Below are 23,365 nucleotides of genomic sequence, written 5' to 3'. Positions count from 1 at the left end.
AAAGTGGTGCCTAGTGAGATTTTTCTTAAGTGTCCGTGTCTGCGTACCATGCTATCGCTGAAATTCTGGCACACATTCTGCCTTAAAAGTTTGTTTACCTTGATTGGATCGAGAATTGCAGCTGCTGTAATTTGCAGCAAAATGTGACTTTGGGTGAAAACACAGCTTAAGAAAATAGTCCTATTAATGTGCTAAGGGAGAGGAAAGGATGGATGGTAGTTAGCTACCTGAACAAAGGACTGGCGATACTGTATTTCAGCACAGGCACTGAACGCTTCCAGTGGTGGGAAGTCCAACATGGCAGAATTTGGGGGCAGATATACGCCTTTACACCCAAACAGCCTTTCATGTAACCCTCTTCTGCTTGTTGTGATAAAATCCTTGCCCCATAAAGAAAAGTCTCTCTCGTAATGCCAAAATCAACTTCCTCTTGTCTATTATAAATTAATAACAGGATTGCTGCTATTATTGTTGATAACTTCAGATCCTGGCATCGTGGGAAAAGATAATTGGTAGCAATTTTCTTTTAACTAGGTGCTGCTCCAGCAGAGGGGTGAGGGCAAGCCCCTCCCTTGTCCTCCTTCAGGGCTACAGACGTGTGCTTCTGCAAGAGCACAAGTTGGCTGCAGGGGCTTACAAGTGGCAGAGATTTTGGAAGATGCAGAGCCAGAGCAGAGTGTATGAGAGGCAAACCTAAACAGATTGAACCGCCCATCATGACCCTGCTATTTGCCAGATACTGTACAGGCCCATTAATGCTGCTGAGCCTGAAGACACATCATTTAGCAAGCTGTTGGCATGAAATAGTTGCTATTTTCGGCTTGCAGTGCCACTATTGTTGCAAGTCACGGGGAAGAAAGTCTTGGCCGCCTTGTGTTCTTATAAGCTGTAAGGTATCTGATGTGGACTTGTGGGCTTATGCAGGTATAAATGAGGAGCAAATGTATCTGACTGACTGTGGGCTTTTCTTAGACAGCTACTCATTTTACATGCAGTAGGAAAAATAAACAGATGTGGAAGTAAATAGAAGAGATGCAAAGCAGAAAGTCTCAAAGGATGCTCAAAGCAATATTCAAACATGATATAGAGGAATTACTTAGCAAGAAAGCCCACTGCCAAGGCTTAAATAAACCTCAGTAGGAGACCCTAGAAATTATAATGAATTCTCAAACAAAAACCACACCAAAGGAGCCTTCTGCTTTCCAGTCCCCGGGGCAGACACCAACAGACAGCCCTCTTCCCCCTTCCAGCTGAAGAGAAACCAAGACTTTCTAGCTGTAATAATCAATCTTATGATAAGGGAGAGCTTTTTTTTCAGATAGCAGCAGCTTGCTCCCTCCTTGCCTTCACTTTGCTGTGACCAGCACTGACAGGTCTTGCTCTCACGTTGCAGGGTCTCCTTACAGAGACAAGATCACCATTGCCATCCTCCAGCTCCAGGAGGAGGGAAAGCTGCACATGATGAAGGAAAAGTGGTGGCGAGGCAACGGCTGCCCCGAGGAGGACAGCAAAGAAGCCAGCGCTCTCGGGGTGGAGAATATTGGGGGCATCTTCATAGTGCTCGCTGCAGGGCTTGTTCTTTCGGTGTTTGTAGCCATTGGTGAATTTATATACAAATCAAGGAAAAACAGTGATATTGAGCAGGTGAGTCATCTATTTCCAGCTTGCTTATGTTTCTGGGAGGCTGAGGCTTGTGGATGTGGAGGTGGCTGCATTATAAGTCGCTTTGCTGGCGTGCAGGTTTTGTATTGCTGAACTCTCATCATGCCTTTCTGGCACTAAAGACAAATAATTTATTAATAAGAACAGGGAAGTACCTCACCCACAGTCCGATTAGTGCTGCTTAGTATTGCAGTGCAGAACAAGAGCAATTAATTTCTCAAACAGTTTGTACTTGATCTTTAAGACTTCAAGTATAAATTACGTTGGAAAGGAATAAAACACAACTGGATTTTTTTTTTATATGGAATTAGCATCAGCCCTTTGAGTAACAACAGGAATGTTCTTCCAAATTCCCCAGCATAATTCTTCTCTTGCTCTAGAAAGCATTTTTTTCCACAGCCAGGGTTTTACACACTGCATTGAAGCATGCAATTCAAAGCAGGGAGACCTACTGAAAGGTGATGGATGCCACAGTAAAGTAAGATTATGGAGCCAAAGAAATTCTGGTTATAGCTCCACTGAAGCGTAATGAGCAATTTAAAAGGGCAGAGGGAAAACAAAGGAAATGCTGTGTATAAATCATGCCTTGAGTATTACAGCAGTTTGTGAGATAGAATCAATCATTAAAATAGAGTGTAAACACCCGTTTACTCAACCACCAGCCACTGTAAAAGAAACAAGGCATGAGCAGCAATGCAGAGTCTGTTCTTGAAGCTGTCTGCCAGCCCTCTTGCTCTGGCTGCCTTCCCTGGTGCCAGTTTGGTTCTGGCCATGTCTTAGACCCTGATGTGGCCCTGTTTGGCTCAACTGCTACAGCTGCCCTGATTCTCTTCGTTTCAACAGGACTTGTCATAGGGACAAGGGTCACGTTGCATGGCAGGATTGGTGGCCCTGACGCAATCACCAAGAGGTGGGTTTGTATCACCTAACCTCAGGTTTCTAAAGATGAGGCAGCTACTTCGAAGTAGTTGCTCAAGCTCACTTTGCACTTTTAGGTGGGAAAGGCAGGAGCTCTTCCCTGGGCAATTAATCCTCTTCTTCCAAAGTGTAATCCTGCAAGGCTGATGACATAAATGCCAGAAATGACTGTCAAGAAAAATAACCTTAACGAAGGCAGCAGGGATGAGTGGGAGGAAAACAACTGAACTTTGTCTCAAAGGTGCAATTTGCACTGCATACAGCAGTGGTGCTGAGACATGAGAGGGATTGACATCTGCGTAAAAACAAGCAGCCAGGGCTGAGGGCCTCGAGAGGACAACATCTGATTTTGGATAGGATAAATCACCTGTATCTCCTTGCTGCCAATAAGGGATAACTGTAAGCTAAGGCTACAAGCCTGCTGTTCAGACAGCTGAAAGGAAGTGAGCCGAACCCTACCATGCATCTACATTTTCCAAATGGCACTTGGTGTTATTTTGGGTCCGTGACACCTAATGCCAATGTCAGTGGACTTGGTCCTCACAGTATCCTGCATAAGAGGGCAGCTCCTGACAGGTCAGACATCTCCATGTGTGCCTGAGCAAGCGCTCATTAAAGGCAATGGCACTGCCTATGAACAACAGACACAGTTCATGTGGAGCAATTTTGCAGGCCATATTAATCAATGTCCCTATTTTGGAATAAGTCAGAGATAAAGGGTGAATGCATTTTGCATATACTGCAGCCTTCTGATTAGTAGTTTAACCCTATAGAACAGTCTTAGCTCAAAATGCATAAAGAATGTATCAATATCTGTGTTTCGTTCATGTCTCAGGAGATCTTTCATTCAAATATGTTTTGGAGAACAGTTGCAGCTAATTAAAATGTTTAGTATAAATGCTAAATAGTGTGCAGAATATCCTGGAAACTCTTCAGGAGTCTGGGAAAGGCAATGCATTCCTGAAGTCATAATTAAAGTAGACCTAAAGCTTTACATCATGAGGGAGTATTAATTTACTTAGCAATATTCTGGGCGAATAACACAGTATTCAGGGATGCATATGTACATATATACATGTACCCTTTCTGAAACTGTCCTACTGTTTCGCAGCGATGTGTTGCTTATTACAGGCAGTCTGTTAATAATTAAAGCATTTAAGTGAGTTAATGTGGCAACATCATACTTCTTTTCCAGAAGTAATTTTACAGAAATTAGAATGCCAGCGATTCCAGCGTTACTTTCTGATTTCTCTCAGTTTGTTTTATTCTTATTCTAGTGAAATAAGAAGCTTAGATGGAAAATGCTATACAGTGTATATTATCACCAAGCTAATCCAAAGCATGAGTCGAATACAAACTGTGACTTTTCTGTTTCCATAAATATAATCTCTTTTGATTTAAATAGCTTTTGAATCTCATTCTCATGTTTGTTTTTAATTTTACTTCTTTCATTCATTTATTTTCTTGATTTTTCTTTTCTTGCATGCAAGGCCTTTTGTTTCTTTTACGGACTACAGTGTAAGCAAACCCATCCGTCCAACTCCACCTCTGGCACCACCTTATCTACGGAGTTAGACTGTGGCAAGTTAATCCGAGAGGAGCGAGGGATTCGAACACAGCCCTCAATTCACACTGTATAGTCAGGAAAGAAAAAAGGTGTGTCCGATGGAAAGCGATAAACTTAAACCAGTGCACATAATGGCAAAGTTTTTAAACACAAATTGTCCAAGTCCTGGAAATTTGGGCAGTTTAAATGCATATCACAGAAAATAATTACACCTACAGCGAAGAGTGAGTGCAATAGACTGTAGTAGATTTTAAGAATTATCACAGTCTCTATGTACAATTGTCATCTTGTCATTTCATGGGGTAATTCACCTCTTTCAGGTAAGAAAAATTATCTACCTCCTTTTCATCTTCTACCAAACCTGAGTAAATCAACGGCAGCCTCATTACTGAAAGCACGGAGAAATATTTTGCCTGGTCTGTGCCGAAGCATTCAGCAAGTGGGCCAGGAAGTTCTTTATAAACCTCAGAAAATAACCTGCAGGGCTCCATTAACTTTCTGAACCCCTATTATAAGCAGCCAGAGAATTTTAGCTGGCATATCTTATTCCCAGTGTCAGGATTTAATGAATTTTAATTCATCCATTTAAAATCCATTAGCCAAAGCCTCCAAGTAACTATCACAGCACAAAATCATATCTATCAGTTAAATTTTATGCCATGTAACCATTAACATTTAAGAACATATTCAACAAAAGCACCCTCAGGCACCCCCGATATATACCTTTCACAGAATAACTCTGTTGACTTGGCTTGGGCAATTCACGATGTTCGCTATTGTAAGGCTCTGTAACATAGAAAATTCCTTTGTAACATAGAAAACTCCTTTATGGCAAAATCAGGATATCAGTTTATATCAAACAGTAAAACCCTGGCACTGCTTTGCATATTGAAGCACGCAAGGAAGCTTTTATGTAGGAGCTTGGTGCTGGGTGTTTTTTATACCCTGGAAGGATCCCAGTTTGATTTTCTCTAGTCCTCAGCTGGTCTGGGGACTGCAAGGGCAGGAGACACCAGACTGGATCTGTTATTGCCACCGAAAAGCATATGACGACAATCTGAGATATGCAAAATATGTAGAAATGCCAGCTTGTAGGATGTCATGAACTGTGGCAAACCACCATGTTTTCAAAACCTGATTACCTTTTATCTGTATTTCATTATATCCCAGCTTACCACCAGTTTCACCAATTAATTTCCCACCCCTCACACCTACTTGATGTTTTCTTGCCCGCTGCAGTTCCCCCTCATCAAACAAGTGAATGATCTGCTTTATTGAGGGGCCATATCTGGACTCTGCTGCAATTAGAAAACTTGTTTGAGTGGATGCCTTCAGACTCAGCCACCGAAGTGCTGTGGCGAAGCTCTGCTCTCCTCTTGAACTGTTGCTCTCATGCCTGGCTCCTGAGAAAAGCCGGAGCATACAGTGACCTGTGTTTTCCTTCTATTCATGTTACAATTTGTGGTCAGTGCTATTAATGCTGGCAGTAGGCTTAAGTATTTTTTGTGATGAAGATGTGCTGCTCATAGCCAGGCTATATCCATTTGTCTCTGCCAGTGCTCATGCGTGTAGATAAGTGCTTATGCCCTGCTCCAGACGCTGCAAGAAATTTTCTTGCTCAAAATGGCATTTTAACGTGTTTGAATAGGGCCTTGAAAGCTTTGGTTCTTCATAAAATGAGCCTTCTTACCAACAAAGACCTGAATTAGATCTTCTGTATCCTCGATTTAAGAAAGCACTTTTGTTTGCAGTCTCCCGGTAGAAAAGACTTAAAACTAATTAAATTCAGCTTCTTTCAACTCTCAGAGGAAAAGGAAACTTCCTAATGTGTTTACCTCCGTCATTGCTCTACGCAAGAAATCCTCCGGGTTGCAGCTTCAACCAGTTTTCTAATAGCTGTTTAGATGAACACAGAATCCAGAAAGTTTCTGTCACTTTTGGGGTAAACATTTTCCTATCTGTCAAGGGAACAGTCACACTGTTAGTAACAGTCGTCGTTTCCCTGTGTCTAGCTGTTCCCACAGACAACCTCCCAGACTTCGGCTTGCCTGTGGGAATCACAAAGCAGCTCCTGCTCCTAACGGAGCTCCGTACCTAGCTACAAAAGGGGTTATTAAAAAGCCTTACTTGCTCCGTAGCGGCTCCGCCAGCAGCTGAGGCAGCGAAGAGCCAGCGTGCCACCCAAGTGCTAACAAATCTATGCTTGTAAAGGCAGTTTTTGCAAGGTTTGCTGTGGCTCCAGGAAAAGGCAGGAGGTGCCTCCAGGTTAATAGCAAGGCTTGAGGAAGGCACAGCCCATAGCATCTCCCACCAAGTGCATGGCACCTGGGAGGACGCCTGCATAGACATTACAATCTTCAAGGAGAAGTGTTAAAGCAATCAAAGTTTTTCTGCTTATCAGCACTCTAAGCTTCTATGACAGCTATACTTTGAAATTTGGCCACCAAAAAAATACTCTGTTCACAAAAACAGATGGTCACTGTTGTACCTTCCTAACTTGCAGCCTTGCAACTGCATCCAGGGCCCTGTAATCAAACAACAGGGAAAGAAAATAAAAATAGACCTGATCAATCCTACAAATGGTTAATATGAACCTTTCCTTGTTTGACACGGAGTTCTGGAATCACCTTGTAATCTAGATTTTGAAAGCTCAATTAAAACTAAGATAGTATAGAGAAATTATCCATACTAAATCATGGATAATTAGAGCACACATTTTTATTAGTTTGGAAATAAGCGGTGCTACTCTCTAAAAAAGCCTTAAGCCATATAGAAATAGTGTCTGTGTTAGGATGATACCTGCTTCACCCACTGCTTCCAGAGGGCATGGGGCTGCAGCAGACACCTTTGACTCTAACTCCAGTAACGCTGGAATTCCTATATTGCAGTGTCAAAGGGGATATTTAAATTGTAATTGCAGCAGCAAATTCCTGGTTATTACCAGAGAGTAATTTGAAAAAAAAAAAAAAGTAGTACACTGCCTTGGCCTATTTCTGTTACATTTTGGGTCTGGAATGAATTAATAGTAGTTTAATTTATGCATACTTAAGAATTTTAGATGAGCAAAAATTAAGCATCTCAAAGAAAGAGCATATTAAACCATAGATTTAACGTACTGTGGGATCTGTGTGCAGCCCATCCCACATAAGGACATGATGGTGTGTGCAAGATCATACGCATTTAAAATATGTTAAAAAACACGCTGATGCACCCATGTCCTGAGCTTATTTGCAGAAGCAGGGTTATGCATGTTATACACCAGGGTTACACTGGAGAGGAGGAAGCACAGTGCGTGGAAATCACTTCTCTGGGATTCCTTTGCTACCTTAAACGAATGATTTAACCTCCATCCAGGTTACCCGAATAGTCCCCTGGGCATTTGAAAACATTCCGCTGGAATGGCTGGCTACTCAGAAAGTTTGGGGGTTCTCCTCTTCCCATAATATGTCTGGTTTTACTTCTTCTAGCCCTGTATAACTGAGGTCACTATTGGATTATTACTGGTTAAGAACCAAATGCTGCTTACCTTGCATTGGCATGACTCTAGAAGGGAATTTGTATTTGATGCAGAGATCCATGTCCGTGTGCTCTTGCTGTCATTTTATAAGAACTGTAGTTTTAACCAGTTGTTTTAAAGCCGGTCAGTTCTGCAGTTCTAGAAAGGGTTTGGTAAGAAGGTTTTATTCAACTTGATAAAGGTAAGGTGGTTAAAGCTTTGTTTCATGCTGCTACCATCATTTCATTTTATACATAAATAATCTATTATATATATTTGCATGGAACAATTATTTTGCATTCCACTTAAAGCCTCTTTGTGGTTTGCTTTTTTTTTATGTTACATGTAATTGTTCCCGCAGTAGATTTTAAAGGAAGTTTCCGCTTACCCAAAATGTCTTTGTTGATGTTGTGATGGTGAGAAGAAAAAAAAATTCTGCTTTCTTTCTAAACTGTTCAGCCACCTTACTCTTGTGGTAATTTTCTCCTTTCATCAACACACAGGATTTGAAAATGATTCTTTCCAAAGAAAGAAGAGGATTGAGAACTGTGCTATATTTTAGAAATGTCTATTAATTTCACAAGGGGAAAATAACTGAACCACAAAGAAATCTTTGAAAATGGTGTTCTTTGTTTTGTCTAGTACACCCATTTTTTTGTGGTTAATGTGCATGTGATTTAAAAAAGAAGATCTTTTTTCTTTTAAGGTCAGGAGGAAATTTACCTGCTGAAAAAGGGTAAGTTTTATGATATGAAGCCAGCAAAACATTGCAAATGCGTCTGTGTAGAATTTCAGAAACATTCATAATCAGCTTTAGTTAAGCCCAAGTTAAATTAAATGCAGTGGAAGCCAAGTTAGGCAAAGCCCACGACTTACACAGACTCACCTATTACACCTTAGGGGCTTAGTCAAAGCTGGCAGAACTCAGCAGAGAAGCCAGTAAGAGCTCAGGTCCTTGCTTCTAAAAGCCACCATTTGTGCAAAGGCTATGGTCGAACGCTTGCCTTGGATGATGCGAGGTGTTTAATGCCCTTTCCGTCTTCCACCAGTGTCTTTCTTTCAATGCGATAATGGAGGAGCTTGGAATTTCGCTCAAGCATCAGAAGAAGTTAAAGAAGAGGTCGAGAACGAAGGGGAAATCTTCATTCACAAGTATCCTTACTTGTCACCAGAGGCGGACACTGAGGAAAGAAACCATAGCGTGAGCAAGAGAGACCCCTTTGAGGAAATATCAGGAACAAAAAACAAAACAAAAACATTGCTGCCTACAAGTTGATTGTGGTGGGATTTCTGAAATATAGACATTTACCTTGTTCTTCAGAAATTCTCTGTGGTTTCTTTTTTTAATCTAGAGGTACAACAGTTTAAATGCTCACATAGACTGATGTACTACTAATCATCTGGGAAGTGTCTCACTATTTCTTTTGAGATGGATTTGTATGCCTACCTGTTTTGCATCTCTCTTCCCCTCCCCGTGCATCGCTGTATGTGCTTTCTAAATAAATAAATAAACAAGAGGCAGGGTTCTTTTTTCCAATAATCTGGGAGTGGAACTTTTTTTTCCTATTGGAGAGAAGATTGCAGTTCTGCTGAGAACAGCTCTTTAGAAACCAGGACCCAGACAAAGTAAAAAGTCATACAATTAACTCGTAAGCAATGACAATTAACTCAAAAATGATGCAAAAATGTCTTAAATACAAAGGTATCCCACAATCAGTTATTTTCACTTCCTCTGATATTGTAAGGAACACTCTTCAGGTTCTTTTCTGTGAGAAACTTGTTTTTCCTTATCTTTTCTCTTTTTCATTTCTTTTAAAACATACTTATTAGGTAATGCCATGGCTCCAGGTGCTAGATGTTCAAAAAGAAAAACCAAAATCACAAAGATAATGATCAGTGAACAGGGGAAGGCAACACTGACAACACCACACTACCGCACCCTCCAGCTTCTGATACCAATAAAACAACTCCTGACTTCAAAATGAAAATCCCTTAGAAATTAGAGCCAAGTATATTCAATTTATAACAAATCTTGACCGCAAAGATAACAACATCTGACAGGAACACAGCCAATGCTCTGGAATTGAAACCTTTTCTTGCAACTGCTCATAGCACCAGCAAAGTGAACACTGAAGGAGGAATTAAGTCTTTCTTTGTGAAGAAACCTCAGTCTGAGGAACAGTGACGCATTGTAACAGCAGATTTCCCCCCTCCGCCCGCCCCCCAAAAAAACGTTCCTTTATATTGCAGTGAGGTGAAGCACATTTATATTTATTGCTATGTTGTCTCTGTGATTAATTCTGTTGTTCCCGGAGCTTTTATTGGCGCCAGCTGGTTAGCTCTGAGGATGCCTGTGAAAGGGAATGGGTGAAATGCAGGCACATCCACATTTCAAGAGACAAGGTGGGTGTGGGAGATGGGTGCCCCTTGTGCCCAGTGGCTGGGAGCTGTACCCCTGCCTTCCTACACTGGGTTATATATATAAACCTGGTCTGCCCAAGGCAATCCCACCGCTATGACCACTCTTAATGCTAAGGCAAGGCTGGGAAAAGGGAACCAGAGGACTGGAGCCACCGACTGCTTTTCTGCGCAGCACATGGAGCTGGGTGAGCCCGTGTCGTATCAACAGCATTTGCTTCAGCTTGTTGTGTTGATTACCCGGGTGCTTCAGTGAAGTGTGGAATTTTATTGTCCTTTTTATATCCCCCCAGGGAACTTACTGCTTACCATTGATTACTTTTGCCTTGTATCCATGGCCATTTCCCTTGCAAAAGGAGAAAGTAGTGTGAAAGCCTTTGAGTGGAGGAATCTCTCCTCCACCTTCACCTCACACCACCGCTCCCTGCAGTCCCCTGTGAGCTTTTACGCTGTGCTGCACTGCAAGGTCAATCTGCAATGAACCATATTGCTTACAAAAGCCCTGCTTAATACATTTCAGTATTATTATAGACTAGAAGACACCTCCGTTGATTTAGCCTTTCCACGGGGGTCAACTTTTCTAAACCTCTTGCCACTACCACCGCTTTCCCCAAGGCTGTCTGTAATTACTCCATGTTCTTCTCAAAACACGATGCCCAAAACTAAATCTGCTCTTCCACCCATGGTGAGTTGGGTGGAAAAACGTCGTCTTGTGTCTCAAAGGCCATACTGCTGCTCACACACCTTGTGGGGAGATCTCTTTGCCTGAACTGGGTAAAGTGGGTGACTCCTCTGTGATACAGGCAATGATAATTCCAGCCTAAGTTTAGGGCTGGGACTACATGGAATTGCACGTTTTTGTGGTGTGGTGGCATTGTTTGTTGTTTTTTTTTTTCCCAAACTATTTCTCCGGTTTGTCAGATCAGTTTGTCCCCAGCCATGCTGGTTGCCTGAACTAGCTTGATGGTACCTGCAAATTTAGCAAACATACTCACTAAAAAACATCCATAAGAGAGACCTAGGTGGTGGACAGACTCCTGTAGAACCCCCCAATTTTGCCAGTGAAGATTGGAGCTTTAAGAGGACAGTGAATAGCACTTTCTGCTAATGTACCATATATGTCATCTGGCTTATTGCCCTACTTGTTTATGAAAATGGCATGCAGGATAGGAGCAAAGGGACCTGTTAAGCTGGTAAAGAAGGAAATTCATCAGAGTAACAAGACCTGATTTTGACAGATTTGTATTAACTCTTGCTCATTTCCTACCAATTACTTACAAAATAGTTATTTCATACAAGTGTTTGCTGGGCAACTGAAGCTAAGCTGGGCAGCCCCAAACTCCCCGGATTCTTTGTTTCCCTTCCTTTGAAGACAGGAATTATTATTGCTGTTTTCCAGCTTTTCTTCTGGACTGAGTCTATCCTCCAGGAGTTCCTCTCAGGAGGTTCAGAGCAGTCAGCCTCTGGGAAAGGAAGGAGAAGTGTTTCTTTTAAAGTGCCTACAGTAGGAAGCTCTGAAATCAGTGCTTGCTTTTGGGAAGTTCAGTCTGCTACATACTGCAGTGACACGTTGGGCTAATAAGCAATAATTAAGAAAACCAGCCCCTGGCCGTGAAAGCTCATAGAGGATCTTATAAAAAGGTGCTTTCATACTTCCAAAGGCAGTTTCATTTATTTATGTCATCATCAGGTTACAAACGGGCCATTCAGACCACCAGCATCGTTTTAATACCATGACTGAAAAGCGGGTTATTATTTTTCAGTCTGTGTAATTCTATTGCTCTGCCATCCACAGCCTTCAGCGAAGATATTTTTAAATGAGTAAGTTCGAAGTGATAAAAAATTTATGATCGAGACTTTTTTTTTTTTAAAGGAACACTCTTCCGTGGTTTAGACCTTGAGGTTAAAGAATTCCAAGTTTAATTTTTTAAAAATCTACCGATGTTGTCCTGAAACTAAGAGACAGTACTTTGTTTGGTTACTTTCTACATTTCAACTTTCCTATCAGTATTAGTGGTCTGCCACTTCTAAAAAGGTGCTGGGAAAAAATGAAGCGCTCTTTGCTGTCTGGGAAGAAATATATGAAAGCGGAAAAAAAATAAATAAAGCATATTTGGTTCTTTGATTTCTTGATTTCTAAAAAGCAGCTTGAAAGAGTCACAGAATATCAGGCAGTTTCTGTGTTAAACTTGGATGGCAGCATCACACACTGCACTTGCTGCAAAGGAGCTAACTGACCTGCTATGACTTCATGAAGCAGCAGATCATGATGTGTGGCTTTGCCCTTCCCTGCCAGCCCCAAGAATGCAGTTTGGTTACTGGTTATAAAATCTCCCCAGTATATGCCCCCAATGTAATTTTTCCCCAAAGACTGGGTGGATTTGAGGTGTGAACTACCCCATGAAACATGAGTTCCCTAAAATCTCCAAGCAGCCACCAGCCTAAGCCATTGCTCTGCTTTCTCCCCTGACATTTTTAGTGATCCAGAGACAGGTTACTCTACCAGTCTGGCCTGTATCCCTCAGGGAAGATTTTCTTTGTCAGCCACTATATATATATTTTTATATCTATTTGTATATATATACATATAAAAAGTGTGTGTGTGTATATATATTTATATATATGTATATATATTTTTTTCTTTGTCAGTCACTACATATATACATACACACACACATATATATACACACACACAAAAAAATATGTATAAAATCAGCAGTATGGCAACACTTTGGTGGCCTGTGCCTCTCATGCTAATTGTCCCACTTTTAAGAAACCACAGAAAGGACTAAAATGACACTATGAAGGAGTTCAAAGGACTCCCAGTGCTTGCTCCCTCCTCAGGTCAGCAGTCACCCGCTGCCCCTTGGGGACCATTTCCTGGGCTCCCCGGGTGTCCCCATGCCCCCCTGGTGCTAGCTATCAGCACAGCTTGGAGGACCCGCAGACCTGCGGGGAGCTTAAGAACATCGTGTCTCCCACCTTGATTCAACAAAGTATTTTATATTTCAGCTAACTAAAATTGTAGCTAAGGAAAACACTTAGGGATGCATTTAAATCCCCCTGGTATTTAAGGGTTCAGCCAAGTGCGGTCCTGACTCTGAGCTGTGACCTTTTCTACCCTTCTCCAAATGTGCTCACATTGCCAGCTGGGCTGCCCGGACAGGTCCCAGCTCCACGCCCCCGTGCATGTACAGTCCACTGTGTCTGCTACAGTCACAGCCATGCTAGAGTTCAGGTTTTCTGTATGTAGACGTGTTTAAAGCAAAACCAAACCCTTTTCTAAAGCACCTTCCCTCCTGCAAACAAGCCGGGTCACTAGAAATGTTTTCCTTAGCTTCAGATGCTACTTGTAAATTCAGTCCATGACTGAGAAAGCTACTGTGTCTTGAGGGAGGAGGGACAAGCACAGGGCAATCTTATGTATTGATGTAGTAGCAGATATGATTACTGTGACCTTTTCACTGTATCCCAACAAATATTATTTTCCTGCCTTTTTTCCTGTGTGGCAGCAAGCGGTAGCAGAGACACCTGATTGAAGAATACCCATTAGGAAAGCCGATGTCCTCATTAGATCTCTATCTTGGCAGCAGCAGGCATGCATCCTCATTGTTTGTAAAAGAGAAATACAATATTGATGGATGCTGTTGAACGGCTTTAATGTGTTTCATTCCAGAAATGGCCAGGTGATCTTTCCCGTACAGCTATCCACCACCAGTCTGCGGGCTTTGCAAGGATTATTTAACATCCCTTAACCTTCTTGAGAAAGTGGGAAGACAAGCTCCGTGAAAAAGAAGGAATATGGGAAATATATAAGCGACTGTTTAAGCTGTGTGCTCAGGGCCCAGCCCAACAGCGTGATTGATCAGCTACTGCAGAACAAGCAAGGTTCAGCTTACTGCCTTTCAGGGCCTTTGTCAGAGGACTGCGTCTCGTGGGTCTGCTGTGAACCTGTAATCCCGTGGGGCACATATTGACTGCTGAGCTTGTCCCTTAATTACTCTCTGTCAAGCTTGCGGGAGACAGGATTTCTCTGTGATCAGAACTGCCACTATTTAGAGATACATCACTTAGAGGTGTCAAATGACCGCAGTTTTATTTTAGCCCCATCGATTGATAAAGATGCATATGTGTTTGCCTGCTGATGAATTCTGACTCGAGCCATGCTCCCGTTTGCCTCTCGTCACCTCCCCCAAATCCAAACTCTGTTGTCATTAGTGCAAACATTACACAGCTATCAGCGTTAAGGCATGAAGCTCTCCCTCGCATTTCTAGATTTTGATAGCAGTAGCACAGGCCAAGAGATGAGACCCACACTCAGGCAACCCATCTATGGTGTGTATGTATGGCCCGGACCCATGGGCAGGCTCAGAGCAACCTCTCACAAGCTGAGGCCTGGGAGGAGGCTGGATTTCCAGCCTGACTCTGAATAATAGGAAAACCACAGATATCCTCAGCAAGGATTAAACATCCTTAGTCCTCTCCTTGCCTCCCTGTGGAGAAGAAATTGTTCCCTGGGTAAGAGAGGCTCTGTCAGCGCAGCCCACAGTTGCAGGGCTCCCTGTGGCAGCTGTGCGCCAGGAGCATGTGGGCAATCCTGCTTGGGAAGGATGGATAAAACTCCTCACACCGATCATGCCCCCAGGTCATTTAAAGGCTGCTTGCAACAGCACCTTCAGTGCTGCAGAGGCCAACAAATACATCCCAATGAGACTGAAAAAGCAGGAAAATTCTGGAACCAGCCAGTAGAGCCGTATGCTTCCTATCACAGCTGAGAGCACTGACACCAGCCCAGCAGGAGCACGCAGTTGCTAGCCACCCGACGCCGTGGTTATCCTAATGAATCACAATTACAGAAGTACCTGAACCAGATAATGCTGCGCTCATCCGCTCCGAAATGCATAAAAGCGTGCAGCAGCCCGTAACACCTCTCAACTCCCCAGGGGTTTCAGCTAAGGTGCTGTTTGGAAGCTGCTAGGTTTTTTGCTTCAGACAGACCTGCTTTGCATGATGCAGTGCACATCTTTAGCCAAGGCTTTCAAAAGCAAAGGGGAGCTTGGATACATTTCCCAGGAGTTGGATTCCCACAAGGCCTGGAGCTCTCCCTCCCTTAGCACAGCGAAGGCTCTCCACAGGGATGGCACCCAGAAACCTTACCCGCTTTGGGGAAATGCAATCAGCGAACTGGCTTTGTATAAACTGCAGCTGGAAAGTAAGTAAGTGACTGCTGGTGTCCTTTCTTGTTCCCCCAATCTGAACCCCAAGTGGGCAACATGTTCACCACCAGGCAAGCATGGCCAGCTACCTAAGCTCCCCCTTCCCACCCCCAATTGCTGTGCTGTTGGGATTTGGGGAAAGCTGTATGTCTGCAATCCACTTTTCCTTCCCCAAGCAATCCCCTGACTCCTTCCTTCTGAGAAGCAAGGACAGGGCTGGCCTTGCCCACACGGACTCCCCCAGTCTACAACCAACCTGCTTCAGCGCACAGTGCGTTTCCCCCCACCCCCACCAAAAGGCAGATCTTACAGGGCTGTGTGTTGCTAGAGGTGCAGGTTGTACACCCTTGGGCGTCCTACTAAGCAGACCATCAAGAAGTAGGTGTCACCCTTGGGAAAGGTCTGAGTGCCAGCTGTGCCGGGGGTGATCCCAGGTGCTCCAGGGAAGGGCAGACCCTGTGGGCATGGGGGAAGCACTGCGGGGAATCGCCAGGGAGGTCTCACTCCTTGTGTTGGCTCTCTCTGTGCAGGCTTGTATATCCTTGGGACACAACCTGGCCTGATGGACAGGGGGGCAAAATTCGACAGAGAGGGAGCAGGGTAGGTCTGATTGTGGTAGTTTCCCATATTTTAGAGCAATGCAGTGCCAGCAGCTGCAGGCACACAACACCTGGGCAGCCAAACGTGGTGATGGGAGGCTGCCGTGACAGTCCTGCATCTGTAGCACCTCCACCCACAAGTGTACTTGAGCATCTGTTACAGAAGTGGGGATTTTGTTATTAATAGCCCCAGAACACACAGCAGGGAGGACTCTTCACCTTGAAAACTGCAAGGAGAATTACAGGGATGGATAAAGTGCTAAATGCTAGGATGCTACTGAGCTTTGCGGAGGGATAGGGTAAGGAACAATTACAAGGTTACTGGGTCCGCATTACCGCCAACATCCAAAGGAGCTCCAGCCTGGTGAGTCATCATTCAGAGTAGTAATTGGTTCAAATAACCCAGTTACTCATCAGCTGACCCATTTTATCTCCTTTGGGTTCTGCCCACAACTGACATCAGACTCTGCTAGTTATAAAACATAGTAAAAGAGACATTGTAAGAGGCCTAGATTTTTTTTTTCCTCTCCCAGCATTGGGTTTTCTACAAAGCAACAGCATGCAAAGCTGCCACGTCTGGGTCTTGCGGGGGGTGTGTGTGTGTGTGTGTGTGTGTGTTTGTGGTTTTGGTGCTTAGTTTTCTGCTGAAAAGCACATTCCTGCAGCAAAAGTATCCCATGGTTTCTGAAAATTGTGAGAAAAACTAACCCTGCTGCAAAAGTGTTAGGATGTTTTCAAGTGATTTCCAGGGATATCCTAAGAACAAGTACAGATTTCCATCCTTGAGCTGCCTACCATCTTTTCAGGGAAACGAAAATGTTAAGGAAATATTCTGATCTCAAAAACCAGTGAGGCAGGACCAGATGAGACCACTGTGGATGATGTTTTCACCCTGTGACAGGGTGTAGAAAACCAGCACAACTAGAGGGAGAAAAGCTGTGTACGGGGAGATTTGTTCCTGTTTGTTGCAGGATGGCAATGGAGATGATAAAGATTTGCAAAGCTTTGCTCTGGCAAGCTGGTCGTGAGCTCCTTACTTCCCAATCAGTGACAGTGGAAAATTTTTAATGAATTATCCACAGATGGAGTTGAAACTTCTCCCCACAGGCTTTTACTCATGCACGCAGCACCATGCTGCTGAAAATACTGGCTAGAGAAACTGCTCTGAGCCATGTCCAGAGTGCTTTAGTTGTGCCAGTCTCCCTGACTGTGGAGGCGAAAGGATGTCTTGGTTTCAGTGCGAGTCAGCCACAGAAGGCTATCATGCAAAAGTCCCTGTTTGTAAATCAACTATGAGCTGTGTTGTTTAAAGAATTTAGAAGTCCAAAGACACGGTTGGCTCCTAGCAGAATATTCAAAAGCAGTTGCTTAAATGAAGGTTGTCATGGGGTTTTTGTATCCCAAAATGACACCTCTGAGTGTGATTTAACTTCATGCTAATTAATTACCTATCATGTCTCGGGAAAGGGAGAAACGTGAGAAATCACTTTTAATGCTGCCTGTTAAATGCATCCCTAATACATCCTTTGTGACGTTGGGGTTTTTTCCTGTTCCATATTCCCTGTTTTCATTTTTAATCACTTTTATTCTGTAGAAAAAGGGAACTTGGTATAAACACGGGTATCCCCAAAAGCTTTCAGTTCAGGTTTCTACAAAATATTAATATTTCCCTTTCCTTTAGGAATTACCACATTTTCAGGTTTTATGCACATGTCCTTAGAGCGGTAGAGTGCTGAACTCTCACCTGGCGCTTGGAAAGAGATGCGTTATTGTTTGCAAAAATATTTATAGTATGTTTTCTAAAGCTCCTGCTTGCCACCTCAAAGCAAAAACCAATTATCCTATCTATACTGAATTAAACCAGCCAACTAATTTAACAGTGTCTGTTAAAGCACGTATCATATTTCAACAATTATTTTTTAAATTACAGCTTTTGCAAGTGCCACTAGAGGAGACTACCGTAACCTTTAACATCCAGTGGTAGATTTCCAGCAGGCAGCTCAGAAAATTGTGGGGAACCCTTTGATCTTTACAGCCACATCCTTCCTTAAAAGCTCTTCTCCCATACCTAATGAAATGATAAAGCCAAAGAGAGGGACTTTTGCTCCTTCTTGTAGCCAGCACCGAATCTCCTTTTCTTCAAAGAAAAAAAGTATTTTTTGAGAAGGCAAAGCCTTAAATGTCTGGAGAAAGAAAAATGGGTTGCCTAACAAGCAAACAGCAAGAAATACCGCTACCAAAGTTATCTTAAGCTTCAATCACCCTTCTGCAGGTCAGCACGTTTACAGTTTCCTAATTGCGAGTGCAGTAGTTTTTCAGACTACCAGCTCTAAATGAAAATGGAGGGTTTACATCTGAAAGAATGATGTCTTTAGCAGTTAATCTCTCTAATCACAAGGTTTCCTAACTGCTAATCTAGCATTTTGTTATCCAACAGGGATTTACCCATTCCATTCAATCAGATTGCATGTCAGATTAATGGCCTGCTCAGAAGGCAGAGGCTGGGTATCAGTCCCCTACGGGCCAGGGCAGAGGGATGGGGAGAACATCTGCATCCTACAGATCCTTCCAGAGGATTTCGCACTCAGAGGTGTTGAGTAGGCTGCCATTTATTTTTAACAAACTTTGTGCACACCCGTGAATCTGCATCTCCACCAGAACAACAAAATTAAGCGGTTCTGCTTCTTTTGAAAGAGAAAGCACGAGGATCAAGTTTCACATGTGTTTGACAGATGCTTCTCTTGTCAAAAAGATGTCACCACACGAAGTCCCCAGGAATGACAGCTTGCTTTATTTTTTTTACTGTCTGAATGAACACTTGTTTCCTGCTTCCCCAGCTTCCCTTTCAAAATAAATAGAAAATTACTTATCTTTAAACCCAAGTTCATGATAGCTTAAATAATCTTCCTGTGATGATTCAATCAGTCTGAGTATCTCTAAGGGGATGCTCTGAGACTTGAGGAAAGCTTTTCCAGCTACATTTCCCAAGTTATTAACTACCTTTCTTCATTCAAAAATGTTATCCCAGCCAGAGACTGAACCCTGCAAGGTGATCGTTGCTATCCACTGGGCATCTAAGCCATCTACTCATTTCAGTGCATATCTGGAGCTCAGTAACTGCAGCCCATTTAGAAGGCCCTCAGATAGTGCAGTGATATAAAGTCAGATATAAAGCTTTATCTGACTGTTTAAAGACAGCAAACTTGTCCAGCTGTTGATGGCTAAATTCTCTTTTTCCTGTTTCTGTTCTTAACAAAGTACCCACATCTTCACCAACCTGCACAGAGCTTGGCTGTGCACCCCAGAGCGAGCACACTGCTATTTTAAGGGTCGAGACTTGCTCACCTATAAAGAAAAGTGAACTGGAAGACAATCCCTGACAGCAGCACTCAGTGACAGCTGGCATTATCAAAACTAAAATTGTTTTAAATCAATTCCTAACTAGCATGACCTATTTGACACTTAATTATCTAAGGGCTAAATTCAGTGTATATATATATATGTCTTTTTGTTCTGTATTCCTTCTATTGATTTTAATGAGACCTAATGCCAAGTGAGAGACATTCAACATGAGGAATATATTAATTATTTAAATTGCTTTCAGCTTTATCTCTGCAGGTAGTTAGCAAAGTATCACCAATATATTTACTTCACATGTGCAATTTTTTAAAAAAAACATGCCCGCAGGGGTCTAGCTCTGTAGCAAATGCCTTAGCGAAAGCAAATATTCATAACAGCAGATTAGGGACCTTCCCTACCACAGGGTAGAAGGTAGCGAGGCTGGAGGGGATTTTGCTCTTGGGCTTTCCTGTGGAGGCATGGACCCACTAGGGCAGGCTTACAGTGTTCAGCGGGGACGCTGGACAAGGATGCCCATGCCACTGGAAAGCAATCTAGCACCGCAACTGGAGGCAATTCCCGATCTAGTATATCAAAGCTGTGCTGCGTTATGCAGAGGCACCAGCTTAACTTGTCTGTTTCTGCATTTGACTCTATTTGGCAGGATTGACACACTCCCAGTACCAATTAAGCAACTTTAATTACTTGAAATTCATCCATAGGATTTAAATGTAGTAGATTTCATGCAGGTGGATGGTTAAGTCTGATAAGTGAAATAAATATAAACTCTTTCTACTTTGTCCAGACTGTCTGGATGGGACATAGTCAGCTGTTCTATGAAAAAGTTTGAAGATGAAGTAGCTGATAACAGATCCAAAATTTGGTATAATGACAAGCAAAGACTGTAAGAAAGATGGTAAGCTTACATTGAGAAACTAGTTTTTAAGTTCTTTAGCACTATCCTAGTGAGATGACAACCAATTTTTCTCCCCACAGTGGCACAGCAGGCAAAAAGCTTATGGACAAATTATTTTTAGTTATTGAAGAACCAACTCAGTCATGGGGATTGGACTAGATGACCTCTAGGGGTCCCTTCCAACCCAAAACATTATATTATTCTATGATACACCTGATGGTTTATACGTCAAATACAATACCGTTTGCATCACCTTTACAGTCCCAAGGAACTAGTTCAGTGGAAATGTATCCCACTGAATACAATGTCAAAATAGACAGGCAGTACTTTAGTATCAATACACCTTTTCCATAAACACTTTGAATGGTGGGAGACAACACACTTATTTGCAGAGTATCCCAGCTTCAGAGTACCCATGAGCACTCTGGAGGGCAGGATGATAAGGCAAAGTGATCTTGATCAGAACAGAAAGCTCCTCTGGCACAGGTAGGATGCAATTCAGGAAGGACAGACGCAAAGCCCCCCCTGGCGTATGAGTAACAGCCAGAGGTCCCAAAGTATCACCTCTGTGGGCAGATGAAAGAACTGAGGTTGTTTAGTCTGGCCATGGCTGAGGGCAAACGTGATAATTTTGCAAATACACAAAAGGTTCCTCCAGAGAGGAAATACCATCCCCTGTCTGAAGCTCAGGGACAAGAAGGAGCAGATCCAGACTTTAGCAAGAGGGAGGACATTAATGACACAGGGGCGCGGGAGCAGGTTGCCTGGAGAGGATGTAAAAGGCCTGAAGCCGAACAGGCCAGAGCTCTCTTAGGATCGCCTTGGTCAATGTGAACTTGCCTTGGGGAAGACGAATGGTCTCTAAACGCACCATTCTCGTCATGAAGGTTTTCTGAGTTGGCGGCGCTGCCTGGCATACCACTAAGACAAGCTTTCTGTCCGTCCCACGGTGGCCTGGAAAGGATGGCATGCAGCCCCACTGGAACATTGGTGCACCCAGCGACCTCCCGGGCTTCTACTTTTGCTAATGTCTGCCACTCCAAAATGCCATTATAGAAGTGAAGTGATCCCCTCTGCGAGGCGTGTGCCTCAAATATCCCCATGCCTCCCAGCACCCAGGGGGCCCAAGGGAAGGGCTCGGCTCAGGACCTCTAGCCCCGGCCCCACCAGGGCTCTACAGAGGGGAACGGCGCCCAATCCAAGGGCAGAGCGACCCAGGGAGAGGGAAGGGGCTCATAACACAACCAGCCAGAGCCGAGCCAGAATGTACTTTCTTTATTTAGTACTATGCAGCGGTGCAATGCTCGTTGCATGCTGTAAATTCCCATAATCAACAGGAAGAAATGATCAGTATCTCAAGTGCTAGAAAGCACGGATAACATACATCAGCAAATATTTTGATCCCGACTACTTATATCACAGAGTAATGGGCTGAAATAAAAGTGGTTTCTGCTGATGACTAACTAATGACCATAAATTAGAGGCAACCAGTGGCATGTCTAAAGCACAGCAGAGGTTCAGAGTGCAGCAATGGGGCACAAGGGTGGCAGGAAAAATGAACTGGAAAGATATTATGGCTCAAACACCCACCGGAGGGCAAGGGATTTTTTCCTCAACATGATCAGAAATAAGCTTGCCACTGAGAAGTGGAGACACAAAGCCCTGGGCAGAGCTGCGAAGGGAAGGAAGATGTGAGGAGAGATGGCATGGCTGAGCAGAAAATGCCAGAGAAGAGGGAACGAGCGTGTCAAGGGGATGCCACACTGCACTGCCATTGCACCAGCAAGTAATGTGTGTTCCCAGTTATGTGAGCTACAAGCATACACCTAAGTCTGTTTTCTCCCTCAGAAAAATCCAGTAATGGGAAAATAAATGGGATGAGGTCCTTGGATAAATATGGCTTAACACTGTACATCTCACCCAACCTTCATCCCGCTCCTCTGTGGCAGCTGGTGGCTGGGTTTCCCTTTACATGTCTCCTCAGCCCTGGGCTGAAGCTGATCTCTCTCCAATTCCCAGGGTGGGTTGCTGCTTTGCCCCCCCTGGATCTGCAGGATGGTGTGACTGGGGGCAGGAGCCCCAGAGCCCCCCAGGAAGCCCCCACCAGTGGGGCTGGTCCTGGAGCCAGGTAGAAGTGCCGTGCTGGTGGAAGAGCCCTGGAGCAGTGACCTAGGCTGCCTAAAAGATGCAGGGAAAGAGGGAAATTGATGACAAAGCAGCTGCAGTCCTGAGCAAGGACCTGCTGGAAAAGGCAAAGACATTTAAAAGGAGGGTGAGCGAGATGCAGCTTCAACAGGAGATTTAATAGGGGAGAAAATAAAGGAGGGAAGATTGGGAAGAGAAAATCCCAAGCCTGCATGTGAGAGGAACGGGCTATGAAGAAAATTGACTCTGAGTGAAATCAAAGATGACAAAGCAGCTGCAGTCCTGAGCAAGGACCTGCTGGAAAAGGCAAAGACATTTAAAAGGAGGGTGAGCGAGATGCAGCTTCAACAGGAGATTTAATAGGGGAGAAAATAAAGGAGGGAAGATTGGGAAGAGAAAATCCCAAGCCTGCATGTGAGAGGAACGGGCTATGAAGAAAATTGACTCTGAGTGAAATCAAAGCAGCCTAGGAAAAGCTGATGTGGTAGAAAAGTGAAGGAGAAGGGAGCTGACACACCAGAATGAGAAAGGGAAGAAGAAAAGGGGGGCAGTTCCCAAAACCCCTAGTCTCAGTGCAAATGAGAGGAGAGCTGGTCTTGCTAAGAGCTCAAGAGCTATATTGTGTCAGAACCACGAACCCACACAACTCCTTACATGCCATTCTCCCTCCTACAAAAATGGGGAAAAATCCAGGGTTATGGTGATTACAAAAATATTTTATTTTTTAAGGTTTGAGCCAATGTATTCCTTAAACCAGTGACACGGATCTGCAAAGAGGCCAATTTTATGCAGCAAGAAACTATTGGCTAGAGCTATGGAGAGTACAGTTATGCTAATAAGATCAAATATGGCTTTTCAGTATAATCCACATTTCTGAAATGATTTATACCAGAGCTTTGCCCAGTTTAAATCAGCCAAGGCAAGTGTATGAAGTGACTTTCCATGAAAAATATTATCTACATTTAGCTGAGGTTAACAATTTCCCCAAAGTTTACATGAGAATCCGCATGCCATTTACAATTGATTAACTATTATTTGACAGACTGTTTGTGCAATGAATTGCTGACATTTTGAAAAGAGCTATTTGGT

General features: G+C 43.4%; 1 protein-coding gene across 1 annotated transcript in view; it reads left to right on the top strand.

The window, feature by feature from the left end:
* GRIK1 (glutamate ionotropic receptor kainate type subunit 1) overlaps positions 1-8,848 on the top strand; it is a 75,966-nt gene extending 67,118 nt beyond the window's left edge. Inside the window, exons 14-15 of the mRNA XM_035896464.1 lie at positions 1,394-1,644; positions 8,693-8,848. Coding sequence (XP_035752357.1) covers positions 1,394-1,644; positions 8,693-8,848 — 407 coding nt within the window. The remainder of the gene's footprint in view (positions 1-1,393; positions 1,645-8,692) is intronic.
* The last annotated feature ends 14,517 nt before the right edge of the window (positions 8,849-23,365 follow it).

Source organism: Egretta garzetta, unplaced genomic scaffold (genome assembly GCF_000687185.1).
Source record: "Egretta garzetta isolate BGI_Z169 unplaced genomic scaffold, ASM68718v1 scaffold45, whole genome shotgun sequence".
NCBI lineage: Eukaryota > Metazoa > Chordata > Aves > Pelecaniformes > Ardeidae > Egretta > Egretta garzetta.
The sequence above is the reverse complement of the archived record's forward strand: the minus strand, read 5'-3'. Positions and strand labels throughout refer to the sequence as shown.